Source organism: Corythoichthys intestinalis, chromosome 19 (assembly GCF_030265065.1).
Source record: "Corythoichthys intestinalis isolate RoL2023-P3 chromosome 19, ASM3026506v1, whole genome shotgun sequence".
Classification (NCBI taxonomy): Eukaryota; Metazoa; Chordata; class Actinopteri; order Syngnathiformes; family Syngnathidae; genus Corythoichthys; species Corythoichthys intestinalis.
In genome coordinates, this window is record NC_080413.1 from 21,121,211 (window position 1) to 21,148,345 (window position 27,135).

General features: G+C 39.9%; 1 protein-coding gene across 9 annotated transcripts; it reads left to right on the plus strand.

The window, feature by feature from the left end:
* Positions 1–27,135, plus strand: syt14b (synaptotagmin XIVb). 9 transcript variants are annotated; one of them, XM_057822287.1, is made up of 10 exons: positions 1–119; positions 6,422–6,469; positions 11,503–11,570; positions 15,803–16,695; positions 16,933–17,070; positions 19,134–19,369; positions 21,768–22,205; positions 22,283–22,463; positions 22,583–22,639; positions 26,664–27,135. In XM_057822287.1, the coding sequence occupies exons 4-10, from the start codon at positions 15,858–15,860 to the stop codon at positions 26,993–26,995; spliced, it is 2,220 nt and encodes a 739-aa protein (XP_057678270.1). In that variant the 5' UTR covers positions 1–119; positions 6,422–6,469; positions 11,503–11,570; positions 15,803–15,857; the 3' UTR covers positions 26,996–27,135. The 9 variants fall into 9 exon arrangements, with proteins under 9 accessions (XP_057678270.1, XP_057678275.1, XP_057678276.1 ...); XM_057822292.1 differs by lacking the exon at positions 15,803–16,695 and having other exon boundaries at positions 7–119; positions 11,424–11,570; XM_057822293.1 differs by lacking the exon at positions 15,803–16,695 and having other exon boundaries at positions 7–119; positions 11,424–11,570; positions 19,137–19,369.

Genomic DNA, 27,135 nt, shown 5'->3' on the forward strand with positions numbered 1-27,135 from the left:
GACACCGTGTGTACGCTTCTCACGGATGAATGACCTCTGTGTCTACACGAAGACCGTCACACCCCCCTCCCCTCCCTCACACTTGGTAGAGTCCGGTACGAGCATCATGGCGATGGACGGTAAGTGCTCGCACTCAGGTGTTCTGATGGGGGGTGGTGCTGGGGAGGGAGTGTGAGAGTCGACTCTCGTGAAACTTTACTGCAGGGCGCAGTGTTCTTCCTCATTTAAGGAACATGAATGTATTTTTTTAAACGGGGCTAGGGCGTTTTGGGAGCCAAGGAGCTCCCGATGCAGAAGTACGCTGCTGAATGTTTCAATCCCATCACGGGATGCGCGTGTGCTAGTGAAGTCATGATGGAGTGGTGCGTTCAGGTGATCCCAGTCACGTTTGTAACAACAACCAAACGAATACACACTTCAAGACGCTAAAATTTTCATCATTTTAATACACTTGAGGCGAAATAACGTGGGTTCGGGCGTGCTGTTCTATAACGTGCAGAACTCTTTTGTTCTGCTGGTACTACATTTGTCAGCGGACGAATCTACCGTATTAGTGACAATTTGTTTTTGTCGATAAATTGTACATACCAGTGACGTGACCTAAATGATGAGTTCACGGTCTCCTTGCAAACGAAGCTTAAATGGGAAATGGATGAGTGAAATGGCACGTGCCTTTCACTGTCCCGCTGTGGACATTGTGTCACGTGCCGTGTGTGCAGCATTGATGTTTACAACTCAATGACACCTGAATGAGATATGCACTTTCTTTACTTACTAGATAATGGTACATGCACACAGCTTGGTAATTGGTTTGGTGTGACTGATGTTTATAGAAGACGACTGGGATAAATGGTTATTTGTATTAACATATCTCGTTGCCATTAGAAGCACAAATCTGTACAAAATACAGTACATGACATGTCACAATTCGCTTAAACCCGATTGGAAAAGCTGTAATAAATTTCATATATAATTGTATTGTCTTAGTCCCTGCCAAAAAAGGGTGCTTTTGGAAAGAAAATCAATTTTAAGATACAATGGTTCTATTAAGATATTTTTTATTAAACAGATATTGAGTCACAGTGGAATCATACACTGCTGGAACTACTGCAATTCTGTCAGATAATGCTCAATTTCTCCCTGAAAAAGATTTTAATTACAAATGCTTTGGTATTAATATCTTCATTTATTTTGCATGCAATGAAAAAACACAAAATAGAATGAAAAAAAATCATTGTCATTTTATACAAAACTCCAAAAATGGGCCGAACAAAAGTATTGGCACCCTTTGAAAAATCATGTGATGCTTCTCTAATTTGTGTAATTAACAGTACCTGTTACTTACCTGTGGCACATAACAGGTGGTGGCAATAACTAAATCAGCTAGTTAAAACGGATTAAAGTTGACTCAACCTCTGTCCTGTGTCATTGTGTGTACCACATTGAGCATGGAAAAAAGAAAGACGAACATAGAACTGTCTGAGGCCTGGAGAAGCAAAATTGTGAGGAAGCGTGGGCAATCCTAAGGCTACAAGTCCATCTCCAAAGACCTGAATGTTCCTGTGTTTAACGTGCCCAGTGTCATCAGTAAGTGCAAAGCCAATGGAACTGTGGCTAACCTCCCTAGATGTGGGCGGAAAAGAAGAATTGAGGAGAGATTTCAGCGAAAGATTGTGCAGATGGTGGATAAAGAACCTCGACTAACATACAAACAAGTTCAAGCTGTCCTGCAGTCCGAGGGTACAACAGTGTCAACCTGTACTATTCTTTGGTGTTTGAATGAAAAGGGACTCTATGGCAGGATACCCAGAAGACCCCACTTCTGACCCAGAGACATAAAAAAGGCAGGCTGGAGTTTACCAAAACATACCGGAGAAAGCCAAAAACATTTTGGAAGAATGTTCTCTGGTCAGATGAGACATAAGTTAAGCTTTTTGGGAAAGGGCATCAACATAGAGTTTACACGGGGAAAAAACAGGCCTTCAAAGAAAAGAACACGGTCCGCACAGTCAAACATGGTGGAGTTTCCCTGATGTTTTGGGGTTGCTTTGCTGCCCCTGGCACTGGACTTCTTGACCGTGTGCATGGCATTATGAAGTCTGAAGACTACCAACAGTGTGAGAAAGCTGGTTCTCCCTCAGAGGTGATGGGTCTTCCAGCAGGACAATGACTCAAAACACACTTCAAAAAGCACTAGAAAATGGTTTGAGAGAAAGGACTGGAGACTTCTAATTTGGCCAGCAATGAGTCCAGACCTTAATACCATAGAACACCTGTGGAAAGATCTGAAAATGGCAGTTTGGAGAAGGCACCCTTCAAATCTCAGAGACCTGGAGCAGTTGGCCAACAAAGAATGGTCTAAAATTCCAGCAGAGCATTGTAAGAAAGTCATTGATGGATAACGGAAGTAGTTGCTTTTTGTCTAAAGGTTGTGCTACCAAGTATTAGGCAGAGGGTGACAATACTTTTGTCCGGCCCATCTTTGGAGTTTTTTTTTTTTCTCTTTTGTCTTTTTTTTTCACTGCAACCAAAATAAATGAAGATATTACTCCCAAAGCATTTGTAGTTGCAATCATTTTCTGAGACAAAGTGAGGATTATCTGACAGAATTGCAGGGGTGCCAATACTTTTGGCCGGCAGTGTATTATGTCAGTCAATTGCAAATTCACTTTGTATTACTTGCAAGACTGCATGAAAATACTTCCCTCTCATATTATTCCGTCTAATAAGACCTGTGAGTTAAAAGATTTGCTCTGTGTTTTGCTGATTGCAACACTTTTTGGGATTTGGCAAGCTTTTAGCTTGTGGATAACTCGCCTGCAGGGAGTTTTAAGTGATTGGGTCTGAGTGGTCCTGTCAACTGCGTAACACACAAAAAAATCAGCTCCTATTCGGGCCTGTTAGTTCTGATTCATCTCCTCACATCAACTATTTGTGAGGCTGCGGTTGTGTGTGTGCATTGGTAGTGGATAGCATTTATCTTGACTGGACATAATGCAATCTCTTTTTAAGTTAATACTGTTGTACTCTCTGAGACCAAGACTTGCCCTTAGACTACGTGTCATCAAGACCGAGACCGTTAAGAAAAAAAAAATATATATATATAATTTATAAAATATTGCTAATGTTTCAGTCATTTACTGAAATTGTGGAATGTTAGTAACTCAAACATGGAATGTATTTGTTTCTATTAGCTTGTGTTGTAATTTCTTAAAATCATATGAATGAAGTTGTACTGCTGGTCTTGACAACAACAACAAAAAGTGTCTGCCCCACTGGCTAGTTCAAGACCAACACCCTCAAAATTTTGTCTTGAGACCGGTGTAAAGACCAAGACAAGTCTTGATAGTTACAACACTAAATTTTATAACCCCAATTCCAATAAAATTTTGTTAAAAATAAAACAGAATACAATGATTTGCCAAACATCATATTCAGTTGAATACACTACAAAGATGTCTAACGTTCAAAGTGATAAACATTTAGCAAATATTCATTTACTTAAAGTGCCTGTGACGCAATTAAAAAAATGTTAAATAGCATTATTATTGGAATTAAAATCATATTTTGAGATAATTCGCAGATGACGAGAAATTAGTCTTTTAATCTGCAGTTTAGCTCCTCCTGTTATTATAGTGCTCTGGCGCCTCCATCTGTGTGATGATGTCGGCGGAGTAGCATTTTCAGCGGATTTAGAATTAAGCCCAATGGAGGACGAAGTGATTTTCAGCGATTCTGGTTCAAGTGTGGATCTTTCAAGTGATATTGTCGATCCAGAGGAAGCCTGTGGCATACAGCCATATATGTTTGAGTCGTAATTGGAGGAGGAGGCAAGATACACGAGGGTGATGACGAGAGCACACTGTAAAATGTCATCATTGTTTTTTTTCTCTCTACTCCAATATTTTTAAAGGATATTCTTTGTATCTAAGTATTTTTCCCCGATTGCTAAATAATTTTTATGGTCATGACAAATAACAGTCTTGTGCTAAATGGAAAATGAAATATTTTAAATGCATTTATTCAGTACGACAGGGCTAAATTACTGCAGAATGGTCAAAACTGCCGACTTCTTAAACCTCCCGGATGGTATTTTATGCCACCGGAGTTAGTCCGGCTCTTATCATTTCCCAGCGGGGACTCGGAGACGGGGGAAAGCTAGGCTACATGCTAACCCGAACCGAGCGGCTCTTCCACGTCTTTTCCTCGCCTTTCGAAAATGAAAAATCACACAAAACTAACCCGACTCATGTCACGCACAGCGGCGGGAGTGATAGCCTTCACCGATCGGCCAGCCCTCGGCAGCGAGCAAGTTTCGGCTCGTCGATCCCCTGCTGTGGCCCCGGCAGGAGTGCTTGTCGCTGGGGACGCAACTGGGGAATGAACGCCGAAATTGGCACATGCTCAGTTGACAAACTGGCCAACGTCGCAGCGCGTGGCTGCCCAAGCCCAAGCCGAGGATAGCGCTCTAGGAGCATCGTCACCCACAAAATGCAAGCCACCTTCTTAAAACGTGTGCCATGATCGTCCGTCCATTGGTCACTCCATTGTCGTACTTGTTTTGCCCATTCTTCGTGGTGAACAGGATCTTTTTGAAACCCAAAGAGGCTCACATCACTCTCCCTTGTGTAACAGCAAAAGCCTGCAGCACATTGGGCTGGCGTGACACGAAAAATAAGCAAATTAATCCGTAAAATCAACTGGATCCGCAGTCCTTTTGCATACAATAGTATGACTGTTTCGTGAAGATGATGTCTCCCATTAACTTCACATTCGCCCTCTTCCTCAATCTGGGATCGTGGCCGGAACGCTCTCATTTTCGTAGCGCGGGATTCAAGTGGTCCATTTCATTCAGGAATATAAAATACCACGAGTCATATGAAATAAACATGCTTTTATGTGTCACAGGCACTTTAAAATCTTATGCCTGCAACACCTTCCAAAAAAAGCTGAGACAAGATTATGTTTACCACTGTGTTACATTACCATTTGTTTTAACAACATTCAATAAACAATTGGGAAATGAGGACACTAATTGTTAAACCTTGGTAGTAGGTGGAATTCTTTCCCATTCTTGCTTGACATACAACTTCAGCTGTTCATTCAACATTCCGGGGTCAATGTTTTTATATTTTACACTCCATAATGCACCACACATTTCAATGGGAGACAGGTCTGGACCGCGGACAGGCCAGTCTAGTACTACGACGCCACACTGTTGTAATACGGCGTTTGTAGGTGGCTTTTGCTTTGCATATTAGTTTTAAGTTGCACGTTATCCTTAAATTGTTTGACTGTTTTCTCACGCATTTGTTCACAAAGAGGTGTACAGGTACCTTACCCCATCTTTCCTTGTGAAAGACTGAGCAAATCAGAGAAGCTCCTTTTATACCCAATCATGGCACCCACCTTCCCAAATAGCCAGTTGGATGTTCAAAACAGATTTAATTAGCATTCCTCAACTTTCTCAGTCTTTAAAAAAAACAATAACGTTAATCAGATTAAACATTAAATATCTTGTCTTTGTAATGTATTCAAATAAGTATAGATTGAACATGATTTGCAAATCATTGTATTTTGTTTTTTGTTTTTTTTTCTATGTTTAACATAACGTCCCAACATGATTGGAATTGGGGTTGTAACACCAATCTCCCTTTCTTAACTGTAACCTAATTGAAAAGTTAGTCATTAATAGTAATGACTAAAGTATCTCTACTTTGGCCACTGTCATTTGATACTGCAAATAAATTATGTACCTTTTCTCACTGCTAGAGGGTGGTCTTGTGCCTGGGTGGGCTGTAGGAGCTTCTTTCCAAAGACCACACAAGTTAACAACAAGGTGCCCACACACTTTGGCAATCATTTTGAGAAATCCTAATCATAATACGTGTTTTCACATGGAGAAAGGAATTAATTTCAATGAAGTATTAGTTGTCAATTATAATGTACAAATAGTTTTTATTTTACTTTTTAAATTCAAAAGTGGTTTCCCTTTGCATTAACTGGTACCCAAAACATTTCAGTTTAGTGATCCCTAATTTCAAACAAATCATTTAAATTTTTTTATGTTTGACCCCAAGCGTAGATGATGTAATCTGCCACAAGAAATAAACTTTATAATTACAGTATTTTACAATTTCTGTATTCAAGTAAATGTTATGCTCTAGGAGTACAAATTCCAAAATGAAAGGTCCAGAATTCTCAAGAAAATTGAAGGTTCTTTTCAACCAGCGTTTCACATGCAAGGTTTATTGAGCTTTTGAATTCATAAAAAGGGAGGAGGGGGGTCCTCTCTGCAATAGTCCCTTTTATGTGTCGTTCAAAGCACTAAGTCATTTCCAATTTCTCAATTCCGGGCATTACATGAACATCTGTCTGGTCCGCTAACATTGCCCCTTTTTATTTCATCTTATCTCACCAGGGGGTGGGAGGAACTGTGGCGCTCATGAGCTCATCTGCGCACGACGAGGTAACGCCAAGCAAGCACTCTACACAGTATGTTTTCCATGTGTTTGTGTTGGTACACTTTTGATTTTGTTGAGTTTGTTCCCCTGACATGTCGCTCAATTATGAATGATGTATCAAGTTTAAATTCACTTCAGTAAAAGAAGGCAGCCATCGTGTTAATGATTTATTCAGTATGGAGAGTTCATGTCTGAGAACCATGTGTAAGACACCTTTATCTCCATTTTAAACAAGGATGTGTTATTTTTCTTTTGGTTGTTATGGGATGGCTTATAGACTTTTATTTTCTAACACAAGGTTGCTCGCGCAACACAAAAGCTGCTTTACAAAAGTCCCCCCCCCCTCACTTTGAATAGTTTTAATTTGCTGGCATCGCGTACATTTGTAATGTTTTGACATCAGTATTGTTCAGAGAAATATTACACTACACAACAAATAATGGGTTCTATACTACTAAAGGAAAAGATTGGTAGTTTCTAAAGTTGGCTCACTGCATCTCCACTTTCCAGCGTACGAGGGCAGAGAGGTCATTTTACCTCACGGGTCTAAATTATTCAGCCATTGTTGACATTTGCAGAGCGAAGCCATAGCCGATATGGCTACGAGCTTGGTACATGTCAGGATTCAAGGTGGTAGCAACAGTATATTTTCTTATATAGATAACAGGGAGCCATACTGTTCCAGCAGTTCCATATAGATGAACTTTATTAGTCGTCTACTATCTAGTATAGCAGACTAAAGGAGCTTCTTTTAAAGTTCTGACTTGAAAGAGGATATTCAAAATGGTAAGACGACTGCAGCCAAAGCTTCTTTATCTCTTGGGATTGTACCATCTATCACAAATGCAGTTTGCACCTCTTGTACGGCTGCATTTCTCTACATTCTGACACTTAGATAAATGAAAAAGAGTGCTACACACTGTGGACCTAATTTACAAAACATTTTATGCAGCGTTGAAAAGAGTTTTGTCATTCTAGATATCGCATGACTGATTTTTTGTTGTTGGCTCCAAGTCTGCACTTTGATCATTCACAAGCTCTGCAATGCTGAATAGACGATATGAGGTGATCATTTTTGTTGGCATTTCAGTAATGTTTACATGAGCCAAAAAGCTCTGGCCGCCTTTCGTTTTTTTTGTGCACTAGTACTACTTTGCATCTGCCTTTGAATTAAAAACGCAAAATTAGCTGGCTGAATGCAAGGATGAGATTCATGGCAAATGGGTTTTAGAGCATACATAATTATTCTACTAGTATCTGAAATACAATAAATCTGTGTGTCCACTTGTTGGTCTTTATATACAGTTGTGGTCAAAAGTTTACATACACTTGTGAAGAACAATGTCATGGCTCTCTTGAGTTTCCAGTTATCTCTACAACTCAGATTTTTCTCTGATAGAGTGATTGGAACAGATACTTCTTTGTCACAAAAAACATTCATGAAGTTTGGTTCTTTTATGACTTTATTATGGGTGAACAGAAAAAAGTGATCAAATCTGCTGGGTCAAAAATATACATACAGCAGCGCTGATATTTGGTAACATGTCCCTTGGCCATTTTCACTTCAATTAGGCACTTTTGGTAGCCATCCACAAGCTTCTGGCAAGCTTCTGGTTGAATCTTTGACCACTCCTCTTAACAGAATTGGTGCAGTTTAGTTACATTTGATGGCTTTCTGACACGAACTTGTTTCTTCAGCATTGTCCACAAGTTCTCAATGGGATTTAAGTCAGGACTTTGGGAAGGCCATTCGAAAACCTTAATTCTAGCCTGATTTAGCCATTCCATTACCACTTTTGATGTGTGTTTGGGGTCATTGTCCTGTTGGAACACCCAACTGCGCCTAATCTTCGGGCTGATGAAGTTAGGTTATCTTGAAGAATTTGAAGGTAATCCTCCTTCTTCATTATCCCATTTACTCTCTGTAAAGCACCAGTTCCATTGGCAGCAAAACAGCCCCACAGCATAATACTACCACCACCGTGCTTGACGATAGGCATGGTGTACTTGGGGTTAAAGGCCTCACCTTTTCTCCTCCAAACATTTTGCTGGGCATTGTGGCCAAACAGCTCGATTTTTGTTTCGTCTGACCACAGAACCTTCCCCCAGAAGGTCTTATCTTTGTCCATGTGATCAGCAGCAAACTTCAGTCGAGCCTTAAGGTGCCGCTTTTGGAGCAAGGGCTTCCTTCTTGCACGGCAGACTCTCAGTCCATGGAGATGCAAAACACGCTTGACTGTGGACACTGACACCTGTGTTCCAGCAGCTTCTAATTCTTGGCAGATCTGCTTTTTGGTTATTCTCGGTTGAATCTTCACCCTCCTGACCAATTTTCTCTCAGCAGCAGGTGGTAGCTTGCATTTTCTTCCTGATCGTGGCAGTGACAAAACAGTGCCATGCACTTTATACTTACAAACAATTGTTTGCACTGTTGCTCTTGGGACCTGCAGCTGCTTTGAAATGGCTCCAAGTGACTTTCCTGACTTGTTCAAGTCAATGATTCGCTTTTTCAGATCCATGTATGTATATTTTTGACCCAGCAGATTTGATCACTTTTTCTGTTAACCCATAATAAAGTCATAAAAGAACCAAACTTCATGAATGTTTTTTTGTGACAAAGAAGTATCTGTTCCAATCACTCTATCGGAGAAAAATCAGAGTTGTAAAATAACTGGAAACTCAAGAGAGCCATGATATTATGTTCTTCACAAATGTATGTGAACTTATGACCACAACTGTAACTCAAGGTCGTAGGTTTGCATAGGGACGGTAGGGATATATCACTACGAACTTTGCAGGATGCTGAAATTGTCCACACCAACTTTTAAGCAACCTTTTTTGAATTATATAATGAGTTCAGTTATATAAGTAATTTAGATGATCTTCCTTATGTTGTAAAAATAGAATAAACCTTACCGTTATTGAGTGAATTATTTTCATTATGTTCATACTTATATTCAAGGGAGTAGGTTTGCATAGGGATGGTAGGGACATAACACTACTAACTTTTCAGGACGCACAAATTGTCTCCACCAAATTTTAAGCAACCTTATTTGCTTTATATAATGAGTTCAGTTTTATATGTTAATTTAGATTGTCTACCCCTTTGTTGTAATGATAGGATAGATCCTACCATTATTAAATGAATTTTTCTCATTATGTTCAGACTTACATTTATCCCTTTTGACTAGCTGAATGTGCCGGTCCATTTTTGTTTCCCTCAAAAGCACTGATGACTTGACAGAATCCCCCCCACACGCAGCACCGACAGATTCATGTTGACAACATGTCGTCTCCTTTGCCCCCTTCGAAGAGGAGGGATATTAGAAGTTTTTTTTCGGCCAGCAGCAGCCACTGCAAGTAATGTAAAAAGACAGCAATGTTGTGGAAGTGGGGGAATCACCACTAATTTTGATACTGAAAGTCCGACCTGCATCAGAGTTAGCATAACATTATATTGTGTGAACTTGCTAACCTGCAAAACTACTGCAGTGAGGCCAGCCTCCACAAGGAACAACGAAGTCAAGCTAGCCGTCCCTCATTTGGATAGTTGTTTGCATTACGTGCATTACGGTAATGCAACGCAGCGGCTTTAGAGTGCAAGTCCCTTTATTTAAAAAAGAAATCCAAGAATGGCTCCACTTTAGGGGGACACTGACATAAACATGAACTGACATTTTTTTAAAAATCTGTGAAATGAAATCACAAATCGGAATTCCATGAGAGTAATTTGGTTCGAGTCTTGGGGTGGTATGCCACAGATGTAGATTGGTCCTTGGATATCTCAGATTTTTTTCCCATTATTTTTTTCCCAAATCACTCTTATATTACAATACTTTAGTTTGAGTCTAGGCGTGCTCTAGTGTCCCCCAGAAGTGGACCTATTCTTGGATAGCTCGTTTTTTTAATTAAGGGACTTTATTAGCTTTTGAAAACAAAAGTTCTATCACCTGAACCAATACAAATGAACGTTAGTCTAAGTCAATACAGATTTATTTTGCTTTGATCATTTAGCCTATCAATTAATTAGGTTCATATATATGAGAAATGTAGCCCTGACCCCCAATCTGTTTGGTCTTATTAATGTCCCGTCCGTAGCAAAAAGTGTATGTGCAAGTTATGCGGTTATATCGTCCCTACCAATGTTGAGACTAAACCTACACCCTTGATATAACATGCAATGCTGTCTGTGAGTATATTACTTTGTGTTCAACTAAAAAAGTTCATAAATCATGCTTAGAACATTAGTGAGTAAAACGACAGATGATTATTATTTCAATGTACTGTTAAATTTTATTTCTTTTTGTTTAGTGCTGTGCATTGGGATTTTTGTAATTTTAAAATATGGCTCATGTAAACACTGGGAAAAGACATACTCTACAGTGGTTAGTTTACTGTCTTAAATCTCAAATGAGATGGACCAAATGCTTACATTGGGCTAATTGAGAACATCGCTCGCAGGTTTTAATGTGAGTCTGAATTGCTTGTTCATTTGTGCACTGTAATTGACTGGCGATCAATTCAGGATGATCAGTCAGTGGGATAAACTTCAGTTCACCTGCGAACCTGATGAGAGTACATACAAAAGAAAATAGGTGGGTGGAAAAATGTGTATATTTCTACTCATTGCATTCGATTAACCTTTGTATGGCATTGCACTAAATGTATATGTGAGAAGCAAGCTGATTAATGAAGGTACAGCGGGGCTGGCTACACTGCAGTCAGATGGCTCTCTTTAAGGCTTCCACAAAAATAGCACAGGCATGATTACATGCACCACGACTGGCCTACATACAGAGCTGCTGCGCCTTAGAAGTGGAAAGAACACTGATTGCTGCTGCAGTCCTGGCTGGGATGTTACCCCTTATTATTTATACATGGTGTATAACTTGCTCATTAAGGCCTAAAATAAATCACATTTCGTATTCCATTTGTCTTCTGTGCTTATCTCCTCCTCAGTGTCTCCTGAGCTTCTGGGTGTTCTGTCCTCCATCACTGCCTTCATGGCATTGATGGCTCTGTTTTTTCTTTACCTCAGCAACAAACTGTCAGTGGACAGTCCTGACACGGTGCCACATCTCAGTGATTATCAGAACAACCACGGAGGTAAAATACACAGCAAGACTGCATTTTCACTTTCTTGACACATTTAGATTTTTACTGTGGTTGGTTGAATGATAAGTCAATATACCGTAACTTCCTTCCTAACAATCTCTTATTTAGTTTGTTTTTCATTCTGAAAGGGGTTTGATTCCCCAGAGGAAATATTTCTCTTCGACTTATGCGACTTATGAGTGACCATCTTGCAAATGTTTAAAAGCACAAATATGCATGAAGAGTATACAATAATGGCTACAGACCTGGGCTGGGCAATCTGGCCCCCAAAATGTTTTTAATAGACTGTTCAAAATATGGCCCAACTAGATAGTTTGCATCTGCATCTGCATATAGTTGATTAAATATGAAATGGCTGGTCACAGAGATTAATGTAAAGACAAAAAATCCATCTTGATATTAAAACTGCCCTACCCTACTAATGACCTATAATCTTTATCCTTTTCAAAAAAATGAATGCAAATATTGCAATTTAGTTACTTATAACTAAGTGTATTACTAGTATGTGTGTACCACATTATACTGCCCCCCGTGGCCAAACAAGATTCACTAGAACAGAGGTTGGGAACCTACGTCTCGCGAGCTACAGTATATCTGGCTCCTTTGACGAGTGCATCCGGCTCTCCGCAGTCCCGTAATTTGAAATTTGGAACCAGCAGTCTCATTAGACATGAACGAGCTGTGATGAGCTGATGGTCCAGTCACACATTTTTCTTGGACCTTCAAATATACGTCGCAATAATATGCTTCAATTCTTTGCCCATTGGTGGTCCTACCATTCCGGATTGCACAGAGCTGGGCGTAAGTATAGAGCTCGTCTTGCATCTTAAATCTCTGCTCAACCAGAAGCGGGGCTGGAGTGATCTGGAGTATATAAAAATGCGTAGGAGAAAATTAAACCACGAAAGTGAACTGCGTGGTACCTCAAGCCTGTCAAAATTGTCGCGTTCCCTGGTTGCGGCTTCCACTTCCAGGAAATATATGCAGTGCCACACCTTGATTCTATTTGTTATTTTCCAAGTGGTGAGTGCGCAACGATTGTAACATACCAAGTAACGATGGCAGGCTGTCGTTGTTTTTTTTTTTTTTTTTTTTTTTTTTTTTAAGATTTATTTCAATGACAACTCGGCAACTGCTCGTAAAAGCCGAGTGTGCCCTCACTCTTGCTCCTGCATGAGGCGTTCAAATGCGCTCACGAAAAAAACAAAACAAAACAAAAAAAGAAAAACAGTGATCACAAAGCCTACTCGGACGAGCTGGCAACAGAATATTTATACAATATATAGACACACACACACACGCACTGTATGGCTCTCGTGGAGTCATATTTTAAATTATGTTTGGGGTTTTGGCTCTTTCGGTCAAAAAGGTTCCCGAACCTTTCAATAGAAGGAGCAGAGCCCATTGAAATACTGTATCATGGCACACCAACTGCTTAATTCTTCACATTTAAAAAAAAACAAAAAACAAATGTAACTCTGTAAGATGTTGTTTTTGCTACCAAAAACATGATACACAATTTTTAGGTAGCTTTTTAGGGGGCATGGCTTGACCTGATGAATTGCACTCTCACTTCATTTCAATTGGGAATGATGATTTGGAGAAAAAAATAAAAAATAAATATATATATATATATATATATATATATATATATATATATATATATACAGTATATATACATATACTGTATATACACTCACCGACCACTTTATTAGGTACACCTGTCCAACTATATATACATACATATATATAGATATATCTATACAGTATATATGTACTATGAATGCTTTCATGGAACAAATTAATCTCGTAAATTGAACCACTACCAAAAAAGTGAATATACAGTGAATTTTAATTTTAATTATATATATATTAGGGATATCCCGATCCGATCACGTTATTGGAAATTGGGCAGATCACGCCATATTTCAGAGGACGGGAATTGGGTATTAAGGAGCGGCTTTTTAAGTAATAAAAAATATTTTTTAGTTTTTCTGCCTCATGCTTGTAGAAGCTCTCACTCTACAACTACTAGCTACTTAAAGTTAATACTGATTGACAGGTTTGTAACTTTGATCTTTCCAGATAAGCTTGGTAGCTTTACGAACAAAGGCGCAAATGTGTCAATCGACATTTAGCTTGTTGCAGACTAGCGGTCGTGTCCTGTGGCAACTCATTGTGTAAGTGAGGGGCTGTTCTCAGCAGCGTGAGCAGATTTGAGTGGACTCACTCAATGAAGCATTTATTAAAAACAAGCCTTTTCCTACGTTATTCTTGTCTAAAAACAATAAACAATATGAAGGCAACATAGTGGGACAGTAATATGTTTAGAACTTTTATTTAAAAAAAAACAAAAAAACTTTTTTCGGTGTTGGATCGGGACTCGGTATCGGCAGATTCTCAGAATCAGTTGGCTCAGATGCATATACAGTGGGGCAAAGTAAAGTATTTAGTCAACCACCAATTGTGCAAGTTCTCCTACTTGAAAAGATTAGAGAGGCCTGTATTTGTCAACATGGGTAAACCCCAACCATGACAGACAGAATGTGGAAAAAAAAAACAGAAAATCACATTGTTTGACTTTTAAAGAATTTATTTCCAAATTAGAGTGGAAAACAAGTATTTGGTCACCAACAAACAAGAAAGATTTCTGGCTGTCAAAGAGCTCTAACTTCCTCTAACGAGGTCTAACGAGGTTCCACTAGTTACCTGTATTAATGGCACCCGTTTTAACTCATTATCGGTATAAAAGACACCTGTCCACAACCTCAGTCAGTCAGTCACACTCCAAACTCCACTATGGCCAAGACCAAAGAGCTGTTGAAAGACACCAGAGACAAAATTGTAGACCTGCACCAGGCTGGGAAGATTCAATCTGCAATAGGTAAAACGCTTGGTGTAAAGAAATCAACTTTGGGAGCAATTATTAGAAAATGTAAGACACACAAGACCACTGATAAGTTCCCTCTATCTTGGGCTCCATGCAAGATCTCACCCCGTGGCATCAAAATGATAACAAGAACGGTGAGCAAAAATCCCAGAACCACACGGGGGGACCTAGTGAATCAGTTACAGAGAGCTTGGACAACAGTAAAAAAGGCTACTATCAGTAACACAATGCGCTGCCAGTGACTCAAATCCTGCAATGCCAGATGTGTCCCCCTGCTGAAGAAAGTACACGTCCAGGCCCGTCTGCGGTTTGCTAGAGAGCATTTGGATGATCCAGAAGAGGACTGGGAGAATGTGTTATGGTCAAATGAAACCAAAATAGAACTTTTTGGTAGAAACACAGGTTCTCGTGTTCGGAGGAGAAAGAATAATGAATTGCATCCAAAGAACACCATACCCACTGTGAAGCATGGGGGTGGAAACATCATGTATTGGGGCTGTTTTTCTGCAAAAGGACCAGGACGACTGATCTGTGTAAAGGAAAGAATGAATGGGGCCATGTATCGAGAGATTTTAAGTGAAAATCTCCTTCCATCAGCAAGGGCATTGAAGATGAAACGTGGCTGGGTCTTTCAGCATGACAATGATCCCAAACACACAGCCAGGGCAACAAAGGAGTGGCTTTGTAAGAAGCATTTCAAGGTCCTGGAGTGGCCTAGCCAGTCTCCAGATCTCAACCCCATAGAAAATCTGTGGAGGGAGTTGAAAGTCCGTGTTGCCCTACGACAGCCCAAAAACATCACTGCTCTGGTGGAGATCTGCATGGAAGAATGGGCCAAAATACCAGCAACAGTGTGTGAAAAGCTTGTGAAGAGTTACAGAAAACGTTTGGCCTCTGTTATTGCCAACAAAGGGTACATAAAAAAGTATTGAGATGAACTTTTGGTATTGACCAAATACTTATTTTCCACCATGATTTGCAAATAAATTCTTTAAAAATCAAACAATGTGATTTTCTGTTTTTTTTTTTCCACATTGTGTCTCTCATGGTTGATGTTTACCCATGTTGATAATTACAGGCCTCTCTAATATTTTCAAGTGGGACAACTTGCGCAATTAGTGGTTGACTAAATACTTATTTGCCCCACTGTATATGCGATCAGGACATCTCTAATATATATAGGTTTTCCATGACATTCCACAGGTTATTCTTTGAGATGCATCTTTGCAGTAGTACTTCTCGACCTAATTGTTTTAGTGTACATGATAGGTATGTGTGGTGCATACATTGTCGCTGCTGCTACCTCCTGCTAACGACCACATGTCCATGTCAGTGCCTTTGATGTGCTAACCTGGTGGGCAGCGTGGCAGCTGGACCCATACGGAAAGATGGCCTTCTTTAAGAACTTTCAGCAGAACCTCCCGTCTGTCAACATTTCTTCCATATTGGATTCGGTCAGCAGCAAAGTGGACGACCTGGCCAACGCCGTCAGCGATGTCACATATGCAGTCAGCGACCAGCTGACCGAGCAGGTCAACACCATCATCAACAAGGTCCAGGAGGAAGAGGATGGAGAGCAGGAGGGAGCGCAGACCTCCCCTGAGAATAGGAGCGTGAGGCCAGAAACGACAAATTCAATCTCTAAAAACAACCAAAATAGCGACGCAGCTGAGGCCGACTACATGCAAAGCAAGCTTGAATGGGAATGGAGGGACGGATGCTGGCGGGTGAAGAAGACAGAAGCAGAGTTAGCAGAAGAAGAGAGGAGGAAGAAATTGGAGAGAGAGTTGCAGGAGAAGAGGGAGCAGAGGAGGAAAGAGAGGAGGGAAAAGCGTTTGGAGAAGGCTGCCATGACTGCCAAAAATGAAGAACCTTCCGAAGAAGGACAGGAAGAAGATGCAGAGGCCGATGAATTAAAAGAAACAGGACAAGAACCGAGCCAAGGCAAAGACATAACTCATCCTAGTGAATGTGAAGAGTGTGACGAACCTGTGTCATGCGGTGAAAGTGAGAAAATTTCTGAACAGATTGACGAACCTGATGAGGAGGACAGGTACAGCCTGGAGAGAGAAGATGAGAACGAGGAGTTGCCAGATGTCTCTAGAACTAAAGTAAAGAAGAAAAAGTTGAATAAAAAGAAGGAGAAAGCGGCTAAGAAAGCAGAAAAAGCAGCAAAGAAGAAGGAAAAAAGTAAGAAGAGCAAGAAGAAGGAGAAAAGCAAACAAGGTTAGATGGTGTGTCGCTTGGATGCTTTCAACCTTCTCTTTACCTTCCTGGACTTTTATGTTGTCATTTGAAAAATGTTGTTTCTCAACTTCTTCACATGGAGTGAACAACATTTGCTTGATGTGCTACAATTTGTTGTTGGTGGTTTCTATAATAGTGGGGAAATTAGAGGTCCCAAATGCATGACTCGACATGAATTTTGACAAAGGTTTACTTTTTGCCTGTCTGGTCTATCAGAAGCAGTTCTGACAGAAAGTGAGGAGGAGAGAGACCCGGAGCCTTTGGTGCAGTCCAACGTGACCACAGTTTTCAGCAGTGCTAACAAGAAGGCCACAGAGCAGGAAGGCTATAGCAGTGAGGCCTCCAGTGAATATGGTGAGTATCCCTTTAGCATGTACAGTGGTATGGAAAAAGTATCTGAACCTTTTGGAATGCCTTACAGTTCTTCATAAAATCACCATCAAATGTGATCTGATTTTGTCAAAATCACACAGATAAAAAAAACAGTGTTTGCTCTAACTGAAACCACTCAAACCTTTTTAGGTTTTCATATTTTAATGAGGATTGTATGCAAACAATGACAGAAGGGGAAAAATAAGTAAGTGAACCATCACATTTAATATTTTGTGGCTTCCCCTTTGGCAGCAATATCTTCAACCAGACGCTTCCTGTAGCCGCAGATCAGTCTGGCACATCGATCAGGACCACTTCTTCCCTACAAAACTGCTGTAGTTCAGTAAGATTCCTGGGATGTCTGGTATAGATCGTTGTCTTTGGGTCATGCCAAAGCATGTCAATGGGGTTCAAGCCTAGACTTTGAATTGCCCACTCCAGAACATGTATTTTGTTCTTCTGAAACCATTCTGAAGTTGATTTACTTCCATGTTTTCGATCATTGTCTTGTTGCAGCATCCATCCTCTTTTTTTAGCTTCAACTGTCTGACAGACGGCCGCAGGTTTTCCTGCAAAACATCCTGATAAACTTTTGAATTCATTCTTATATTAATGATTGCAAGTTGTCCAGACAACCCCAAATCATGATGCTCCCTCCACCATGCTTCACGGTGGGGATGAAAGTGTTGATGTTGGTGAGCTGTTCCATTTTGCCTCCACTCATGACGTTGTGTGTTACTCCCAAACAATAAAACTTTGGTTTCATCAGTCCACAAAATATTTTGTCAAAACTTCTGTGGAGTGACCAAGTGTCTTTTTGCGAACATTAAAAGAGCAAGGGTTTTTTTTTTTTTTTTTTTTTTTTTTAGACAGCAGTGGCTTTCTCCGTAGAGTCCTCCCAGGAACGCTAGTTATAGGCCATAGTTATAGATGTAGTTGATGTGTGCACAGAGATGTTGCACTGTGCCAGTGATTTTTGTAAGTCTTTAGCAAAAACTCTAGGGTTCTTGTTTACCTCTCTGAGTATTCTGCGCTGAACTCTTGCCGTCATCTTTGGTGGACGGCCACTCCATAGGGGAGAAGCAACAGTGCCAAACTCTCTCCATTTGTAGACAACCCCTCTGACTGTCGATTGATGAACACCCAGACTTTTAGAGATGGTTTTGTATCCTTTCCCAGCTTTATACAAATCAACAATCCTTGATCGCAGGTTTTCAGACAGCTCTTTTGACCGAGCCATGATGCACATCAGACAATGCTTCTCATCAGGACAATTCTTACTAGGTGTGTGTTTTATAGTGGGCAGGGCAGCATTAAATCACTCATCAGTGATTGGGCACACACCTGACCTAAATTGTTTGGTAAAAATTGGTTTCAATTGCTCTTTACGTCTCCTTAGGCAGAGGGTTCACTTACTTATTTTTCCCCCTTCTGCCATTGTTTGCATGCTATCCTCATTAACCCTTTAATGCCTGCATTATGAAGCAATTGTCAGAGAATTACACAATTTGAAAAATAAGGTCTTAATGAAACCTTTTTTTTTCAAATTTGTAAAAAGAAAAAAAATATATGTGTAATAAGTGCTCTAATATCTATAACCATTGCTAAATCCTGCTTTTTTTTCTCATGAATCCTGCAGATGCATGAGTTGACTTGCATCCATAATTTCAAAATTCTGAATTAGTCTCAAAATCATGAAATTCTAAGTATATGAAATGTGATACATTTGGCAAGAAGGGGTTAAAATATGAAAACCTCTAATTGTTTGGGTGGTTTTAGTTTAAGCAGACACTGTTTTTTTCATCTGTGTGATTTTGACAAATATCAGATCACATTTGATGGGGATTTTATGCAGAAATTCCAAAAGATACTTTTTCATACCACTGTACAATGTAGTTTGTGTATTGGGTGTAACTTATAAAATTGAAACTTGGTTCTTATTAGGCCACACTGTTCTTTTGCTGAGGTGCTCGTTTGTGTTTGTCCGATTCATTTTGGTATCTCACTCACCTCACTATATCGTATCTGCATCTTTGTTGTTAAAGCAGCCAACAGCATTCAGAAGATAAAGAAAGCGTCTTCACTCACAGAGGGCCAGCCTCCTCCTTACCAGGACCGGGTGTCGGTGACCCGTGTTTCCTCCTCTCGCTCCAGGGGCCGCAGGTCATCCCCTCAGCGCTGCTCTAGTGAGGTCAGCGTGGACCAGGACTCAGAGAGCTACCTCAACAAGGGTTGCGAGGAAGACATACCCAGTGACAGCACTGCTGTGGTGGGACCTGAGGTAAGGGGAGTTTTTTTTTTCTTTAAACAAATCAGCTTTGTCAGCATTACATACGCTGTCCAAAATATTAGTGCAAATGTAATATCAAAATTACCAGGGGGTCTTTCAAGAGACACCGTAATTACATTGTGTGGACATTTACCTAATACTATATTATGGCACCTAAGTAATTTTTCATTCATTGATTCATTCATCTTCCGTCCTGCAATTAATTTGAGGAAAAGTGATACTTAATATTTGGGTAAGTTTTTGAAAAAGATAGTTTGTTGTATTTTGTTGTCTAGTAATACCACTGTTATCATAGGCACCGGATGATATTGTTAATACAAGATTTAAGTGTTTGGTGATGTGACTTGTCCAGAAATGTTGTATTCTTGGTCCCATAAAAACCAAAAAATATGGTATTTCGCATTAATAAATGGATTAATGCTTTTATTTGGACAGCGGTGGTGTATACAGTGGTATGAAAAAGTATCTGAACCTTTTGGGATTACTCACATTTCTGCATAAAATCACCATCAAATGTGATCTAATCTTTTTTAAAATCACACAGAAGTAAAAACAGTGTCTGCTTTAACTAAAACCACCCAAACATTTATAGGTTTTCATATTTTAATGAGGACAGCATGCAAACAATGACAGAAGGGGGAAAAATAAGTAAGTGAACCCTCTGCCTAAGGAGACTTAAAGAGCAATTGAAACAAATTTTCCTAAACAATTTAAGACATATGTGTGCCCAAACACTGATGAGTGGTAAACATTTTATTTTTTAAAAGGGTATAAGTAAAAATTGTCTTGATGAGAAGCATTGCCTAATGTGCAACATGGCTCGGTCAAAAGAGCTGTCTGAAGACCTGTGATCAAAGATTGTTGATTTGGGAAAGGATACAAAACCATCTCTAAAAGTCTGGATGCTCATAAATCGACAGTCAGAGAAGTCTACAAATGGAGAGAGTTTGGCACTGTTGCTTCTCTCCCAAGGAGTGGCTGTCCACCAAAGATGACGCCAAGAGTTCAGCGCGGAATAATCAGAAAGGTAAAAAAAAAAAAAAACTAGAGTGTCTGCTAAAGACTTACAGAAATCACTGGCACAGTCTTATATCTCTGTGCACACATCAACCAAGAATGGTGTTGATGGGAGGACTCCAAGAAGGAAGCCACTGCTGTCTAAAAAAACTTTGTTGCTCGTTTAATGTTCGCAAAAAGGCACTTGGACACTCTACAGAAGTTTTGGCAAAATATTTTGGTGACTGATGAAACCAAAGTGTAATTGTTTGGGAGTAACACACAACGTCATGTGTGGAGGAAATTTGGAACAGCTCACCAACATCAACACCTCATCACCACCGTGAAAGATGGTGGAGGGAGCATCATGATTTGGGGCTGTTTTGCTGCCTCAGGGCCTGGACAACTTGCAGTCATTAATGGAAGAATGAATTCAAAAGTTTATCAGGATGTTTTGCAGGAAAACACGAGGCTGTCTGTCAGACAGTTGAAGCTAAAAAGAGGATGGATGCTGCAACAAGACAATGATCCAAAACACAGAAGTAAATCAACTTCAGAATGGTTTCAGAAGAACAAAATACACGTTCTGGAGTGGCCAAGTTACAGTCCAGACTTGAACCCCATTGAGATGTTGCTGTGGCATGACCTAAAGACAGTGTTTCATGCCAGACATCCCAGGAATCTGACTAAACTACAGCAGTTTTGTAGAGAAGAATGGGCCAACATTAGTCCTGATCGATGTGCGAGACTGATCTGCAGCTACAGGAAGCGTCTGGTTGAAGTTATTGCTGCCAAAGGGGGGCCAAAAATATTAAATGTGATGGTTCACTTACCCCCCCCCCTTCTGTCATTGTTTGCATACTATCCTGATTGAAAATATGTAAACCTATAAATATTTGGGTGGTTTTAGTTAAAGCAGCCACAGTTTTTACATCTGTGTGATTTTGACAGAGATCAGATCACATTTGATGGTGATTTAATGCAGAAATGTGAGAAACTCCAAAAGGTTCAGATACTTTTTCATACCATTGTATGTTCATTATATGGCACTTAGTAGAATGGGGGAAATAAAAAACAAGGATAACTGGAATTAGTGTACCGTATTTGTGAGTATAATATTGAATATAGAAAAAAATAATTTGTTGTAGCATATCATTATTTTCATAAACTATGCAAACTATACATTCATGCATAGAATAGAATGAAGTAAATGTATTAATGAAATTAAAAATGTGAGACATTTGTAAATACTTCTTTTGTGCTGTAAAGAATCCCAAATGCATGGGAACGTCCTTGACTTTTTGATAGACAACACAAAATGTAAGCAATCCTTGGACAGTGATGATGGTAACCTAAATTGCTGTAATTCTCCTTGCTGAATACAATATTTCAGGACAACTCTGGTCCACTGCTTCCTTCAGCCTATGAGCCAGAGCCCCTGGCCAAGTACGGCACGCTGGATGTGGCCTTCGAATACGACTCCAACGAACAGTGGCTGGCCGTCACTGTCACAGCGGCTACAGACATTCCTGCTCTCAAACAGACAGGAAACATCTCGTGGCAGGTCCACCTCGTCCTACTTCCCACCAAAAAGCAACGGGCCAAGACGGGCGTCCAAAAGGGCCCATGTCCGGTCTTTACTGAGACGTTCAAGTTCTCCAGAATGGAACAGGAGGCACTGAGCGACTGCGCCGTTCGATTTCGCTTGTACAGCATCAGGCGAATGAAAAAGGAGAAGATCCTGGGCGAGAAGGTGTTCCATCTCACAAAGCTCAACTTGCAGGGGAAAATCGCTCTGCCTGTCACCCTGGAGCCTGGCTCTGAACTCACAGTGAGAATGTTTTGTCTGTCCTTGATACGGATATAATACTAAAACACCTACACTATCTGCCACTTGCTCCTCCTCAGGGTTGCGGCTCGATGGTAAGTGTGTCCCGCAGTGCGGGGGCTGTGTCCTATCGCTCTACCGAAGACTCGTCCTCGCCGGAGATTCTCCTGGGCCTCGTGTACAACTCGGCCACAGGGCATCTATCTGCCGAGGTGATCCAAGGGAGCCATTTTAAAAGCACAGCGTCTGATAAACCTGTCAGTAAGTGAAACACCTTCTAACTCTTGGAATTTTGAAGTGACACTCTATCTACAACCTTTTGACTCTGATAGCTGCTTTTCAACCCTTTTTCTTCATGTTTCCAATCTTGTGTGCCATAGATGGTCTGTTTTGTTGTATAAAACATTTCGTTGGGGGACAGCTTTATATCATGAGAGGTAAGAACCCATAGGCTCAACACAGTACTCGATTTGTCAACTTCACGAGCAAGCCATTGACTTGATTAGTCGCCGCGCATGTTTTGTTGTTGTGTTTTTTGGCCCTGCTTTCATTTCTGAATGCACAGGTTTGTGAAATTAGGAAAGTAGAAAAAGGCTCAAGTCGGATTGAGAACAACTCATGTTGATCTTGTGTCCTAAAAGATTATGTAAAATGTAACAGCGGCATCGCTGCTGGTTGTTGATGTACTTGCCGTTCTGCATAAATTTGCCCTCAGAGCTTTTCATTAACAGTGAAGACAAAATATTGCATGCAAAGTATTCCCTCCTCCTGTGATGTATTTTTAATTACTTGGGTGAAAGAAAATCAATAACATAATCAGCAACTTGTCAATCTCAACTGGGCTATCATCATATCATGCAACCCCTACTAATAAGTAAGATAACTGATTTTCATAAATTCTTAAAGCGCTGCATTTTTTCCCGTTCACACTAAAGATTTGTTCCTAAAATATTTTTTAAAAATGCCAGGGTAGGAAAGTAAATATAAACTGTATGTTTAAAGCAACACTTGGCAACTCTTCAGTTTTGGTCGATTTTAGCGACGCTGGTGCACAAAAGCGCTAGTGTTTTGCCTTGAGGACCAGTGCGCGCCCGCAGTGTCGTAAAATCACCAATCAATCAAAAATCAATCTCCCAGTCGCTTGCAGATGGATTAAACAACATTTCTTTTTCCAGCGACTGCGTGAAGGATGAATAGTAATAATGTAATGAATCCAGTTGTGGCTAAATAATAGCATATGACAGTTAGCACCCATGTGGCTTAGTGTGACTAAACCCCCCACTCCACCAAACTCGTCAGCGCTGACTGAAGGAGTGGGCACGCCAGTGGGTGAACGCCGGGCCAATGTTTATTCTGTAAATCCTGGTAGCCACTGGCAAAACTTTTTGTCTCTTTTGTTGCTCTACCATCTTTGCAGAATTCGCTCGAAAGCATTAATAAATGGGGAAATGGGAAGTGGCGTATGTTGTAAAGCAGTCAGGACATTTGTAGTTTTTTTTTTTTGGATTGAACCCTCCTCAAAGTGAATTAGTGCCATTGAAAGCGATACAGACCCCATAAGATATAAAAGAGTTGTCATTCAACTAGTAGGCAGTTGACATATTATCACAAATGTTATGAAATTATTTTATGAAGGTTGAAAAGTTACCTAGTGTTGCTTTAAGATATGCATATTGTAACATAATCACAAGAGAAAACAAAAATAACAAAGAACAGGAGATACAAAATTATTTTAAATATAGAATTTAAATGGTAATTTTCCTAGTGGAAATAGTTTATATGTTTATAATAGAAGATACTTTTTGTAGAATTGTGCAACTAAAAAAAATGAACTTTTTTTGGTGTTATTGCGCTGCACATATACAGTGATCCTTCGCGGCTCAACTTTCGCGCTCTCAGATCAGATTAAAAAAATACAGGTATATTTAGCAGAAAACACTCAGGTGACTTGAAGTTCCAGTTGAGACCTCCAATTTGGCCAAATTTCAAAATTGTCCTATATGCATGTGTGATACATCATTGGAAAACTTAAAATCTAAATTTTCTGGGGGAGCAAACATTTTGAACCAGAGGGGATTAAAAAAAAAAAATTAAACTCCTAAAACCTAACTCGAGATGAGAACATGAGAAGCATAATTAAAGACACCATGATTTTAACGAGATATAATCACGTACTTACTGTACCTTGTTTAGATCTAAAAACTCCGTGTTGCATGTCTCACCACAGCCAGACTTTCTGGGGATTTTATGGGGGAAAGACTGTAATATAACAAGGGTTACAATGCAGAAATCGCAGACATTAAGGGGAGGTCAAGATTTTCTTTTTCAAATATTTACCCTTAAAAAAATATTTTTTTCTCAATTTTTTTCTTTGTTTGGGTCGATTATTCATCATCTAAAACATCGGGGAAAATGCGACAGTAACAAAAGAAAAATACAACTAATCGATAGTTATGAGGTAGATATCCGTGACCTATTTACAGACACTATTTTTTGCATTGTGACGTAATTTGTTTAAAAGTTTATTTATTGTATCGTTTATGGTATAGTTTATAAAAGATTATTTAAACTAAATATTAGACATCAATAATTATTCTAAGCTAAGAATAGTAGACATTTCGATTAATGAATAGAATTACCTTCTTTTTATGGCTGTGTTGTCTGTAAACGGGAGTCTCCAGGGTAAAACGGACAAATTAAAAACAGTGCGGGGGCGTAATGCACCATGAAACTGCTATGGCTGTATATACACATATTGTTCTATCAACACAACAGTTCTTTTGGCTTAAGATTCAGCAGTTTATTTTAAAGAGGGGTGCAAGAGCAGAATCTGCTTTTTCAGCCTTGTCTGTTTTTCACTATATATACTGTGTGTGTGTATATATACAACATATAGACCCTACTCACGTGACGTCACAGCCACGCCCCCGCGCCATGTTGTCCGTATACTAGTCATGTTAATGCATTAGCGCTTCATAAATTCCTCCTATTTTGGCGTGTTTTTCTGCTCGTTAACATTAATAATCAAAATGCTGAAGTTGTGTGTGGCGGTCGGTTGCAAAAACAGAAAAGATAGACGGAGAGACTTGAATTTTTACCGTATTCCGAGAGACCCGAAGAGGAGACCGAGATTGACTGCTGCAATTCGACGAGAAAACTGGGCTCCAAACGACTACCACAGATTATGTAGTAGTCATTTTATATCTGGTAAGATGCATTTAATATATATTTAGAGGGTTTTGGGCTGACAACCACAATTAAGATCATTGCTAGGCTAATCGCCGACAACATACACTCAGACGTTGTGAATGAACTACCTGAAAATATATAAGGGGATAATCAGACAGTTGTCATACAATTAATTTACAATTTCACTATTGAAGTCAAAAGCCAAAAAATAAATTCAACTAGGGACAATCTGGAGTAGTGCTATCGCACTTCATATTTATTACATATTATATATGTATGTAGTGAGAGTGCTATCGCTAAACCATATAAACATTAAAAGCCCTAGCTCCATTGACAAATGATATGAAATACATTAGACTTGACAGTGGATGTTAGCAAGAACAAAAGATTTTGAATTGAAAATTTCGTAACTCACCTTCCGAGCACAAGATTCCTGCCAAATTTTTTTGTACGAGGACCTGTTTCACCCAACCAGCAACGTAGCATTTATAAGCCTCCAAGCTCTTAAAGTTTTTCAAACTTTCGTGAGAATAGGCTGATTTTGTGTGGACAATATAGTTGTAAATATCAGGATAGCAGATGTCAGGCGAAGCCAGCGGGTCGAAAAACATCGATTTAGGCATCAAATACGGATCTGGCGAATGGATAAACTGAAGCTTTTCCACGTAACGCCTTTTATGCAACGCATCCAATGAGTTTACAGCGTCAGATAACACCGGGGCTTCCATGAATTGCTCTATAACTTGCTCGACTAATTGAAAACAATGAGAATAGGTCTAAAAAATAGGTACAATATGGCGGCCGGAAACAGCGACACGCCCATTTTGTGACGTAGGTGAATAGGGTCTATAGAAGAGTTCAACATAAAAAAACATTTATGTACACTTTATGTACATCCACGTATGAATGTAAACTTACATGTATCATATGAAGGTGAGAGAATGTACAGTATGTATTATTTATATTATTAATACATTGTTTTTTAAAATATTAATATTTTATTTATATGTTTCAACATATTTATTGTTGTAATGATAACATATGCATTCATAGGGTTTTAAATACACTTACTGATTTTATATAGGGGCAAAAAATGTATGTTAAAAATGTAGGTGGTGTGACAATACTTCGCGGTTTTTTACTTTACACGAGGTCGTAACAGCGACAATTGAGGGATCACTGTACTTTATTAACTGTGAATTTCCAAGGGCTTTGTGCTGCCATACTCACTTTCAACCACTTGATGGCCTTCTCCCTACGTCCTCCTTGCAGACACATACGTGACACTGACCATGCTGGACTCCAAAGGGAAGGAAATGTACAAGTTCAAAACAGCAATGTGCCGCGGGCAGCCCAGTCCCGCCTACAAAGAGACCTTCATCTTCCAGGTGGCGCTCTTTCAGCTGTCCGACGTGTCACTGGTGCTGTCCGTGTTCTGCCGACGCAGTAGCTTGAGGCCGCGAGAACGCCTGGGCTGGGTCTCTTTGGGGCACAGCAGCACCGGCGAGGAGCAACTCGCCCACTGGACTGAAATGAAGGAGGCTGAGGGCCAACAGGTGTGTCACTGGCACACGCTCACCGACACAAAGGGCCTTATTTACTGAAGATTTACATGTGGGAAAAAGTAGGCGCGAACTTGATTGCTCATGCAAACAGATGTGACGGACAGCTGATCTACTAACCAGGTGATTGCCAAATTGCCTCACATTCCATTTTTGCGCAGGAGCTATTTTTTTAATTAACC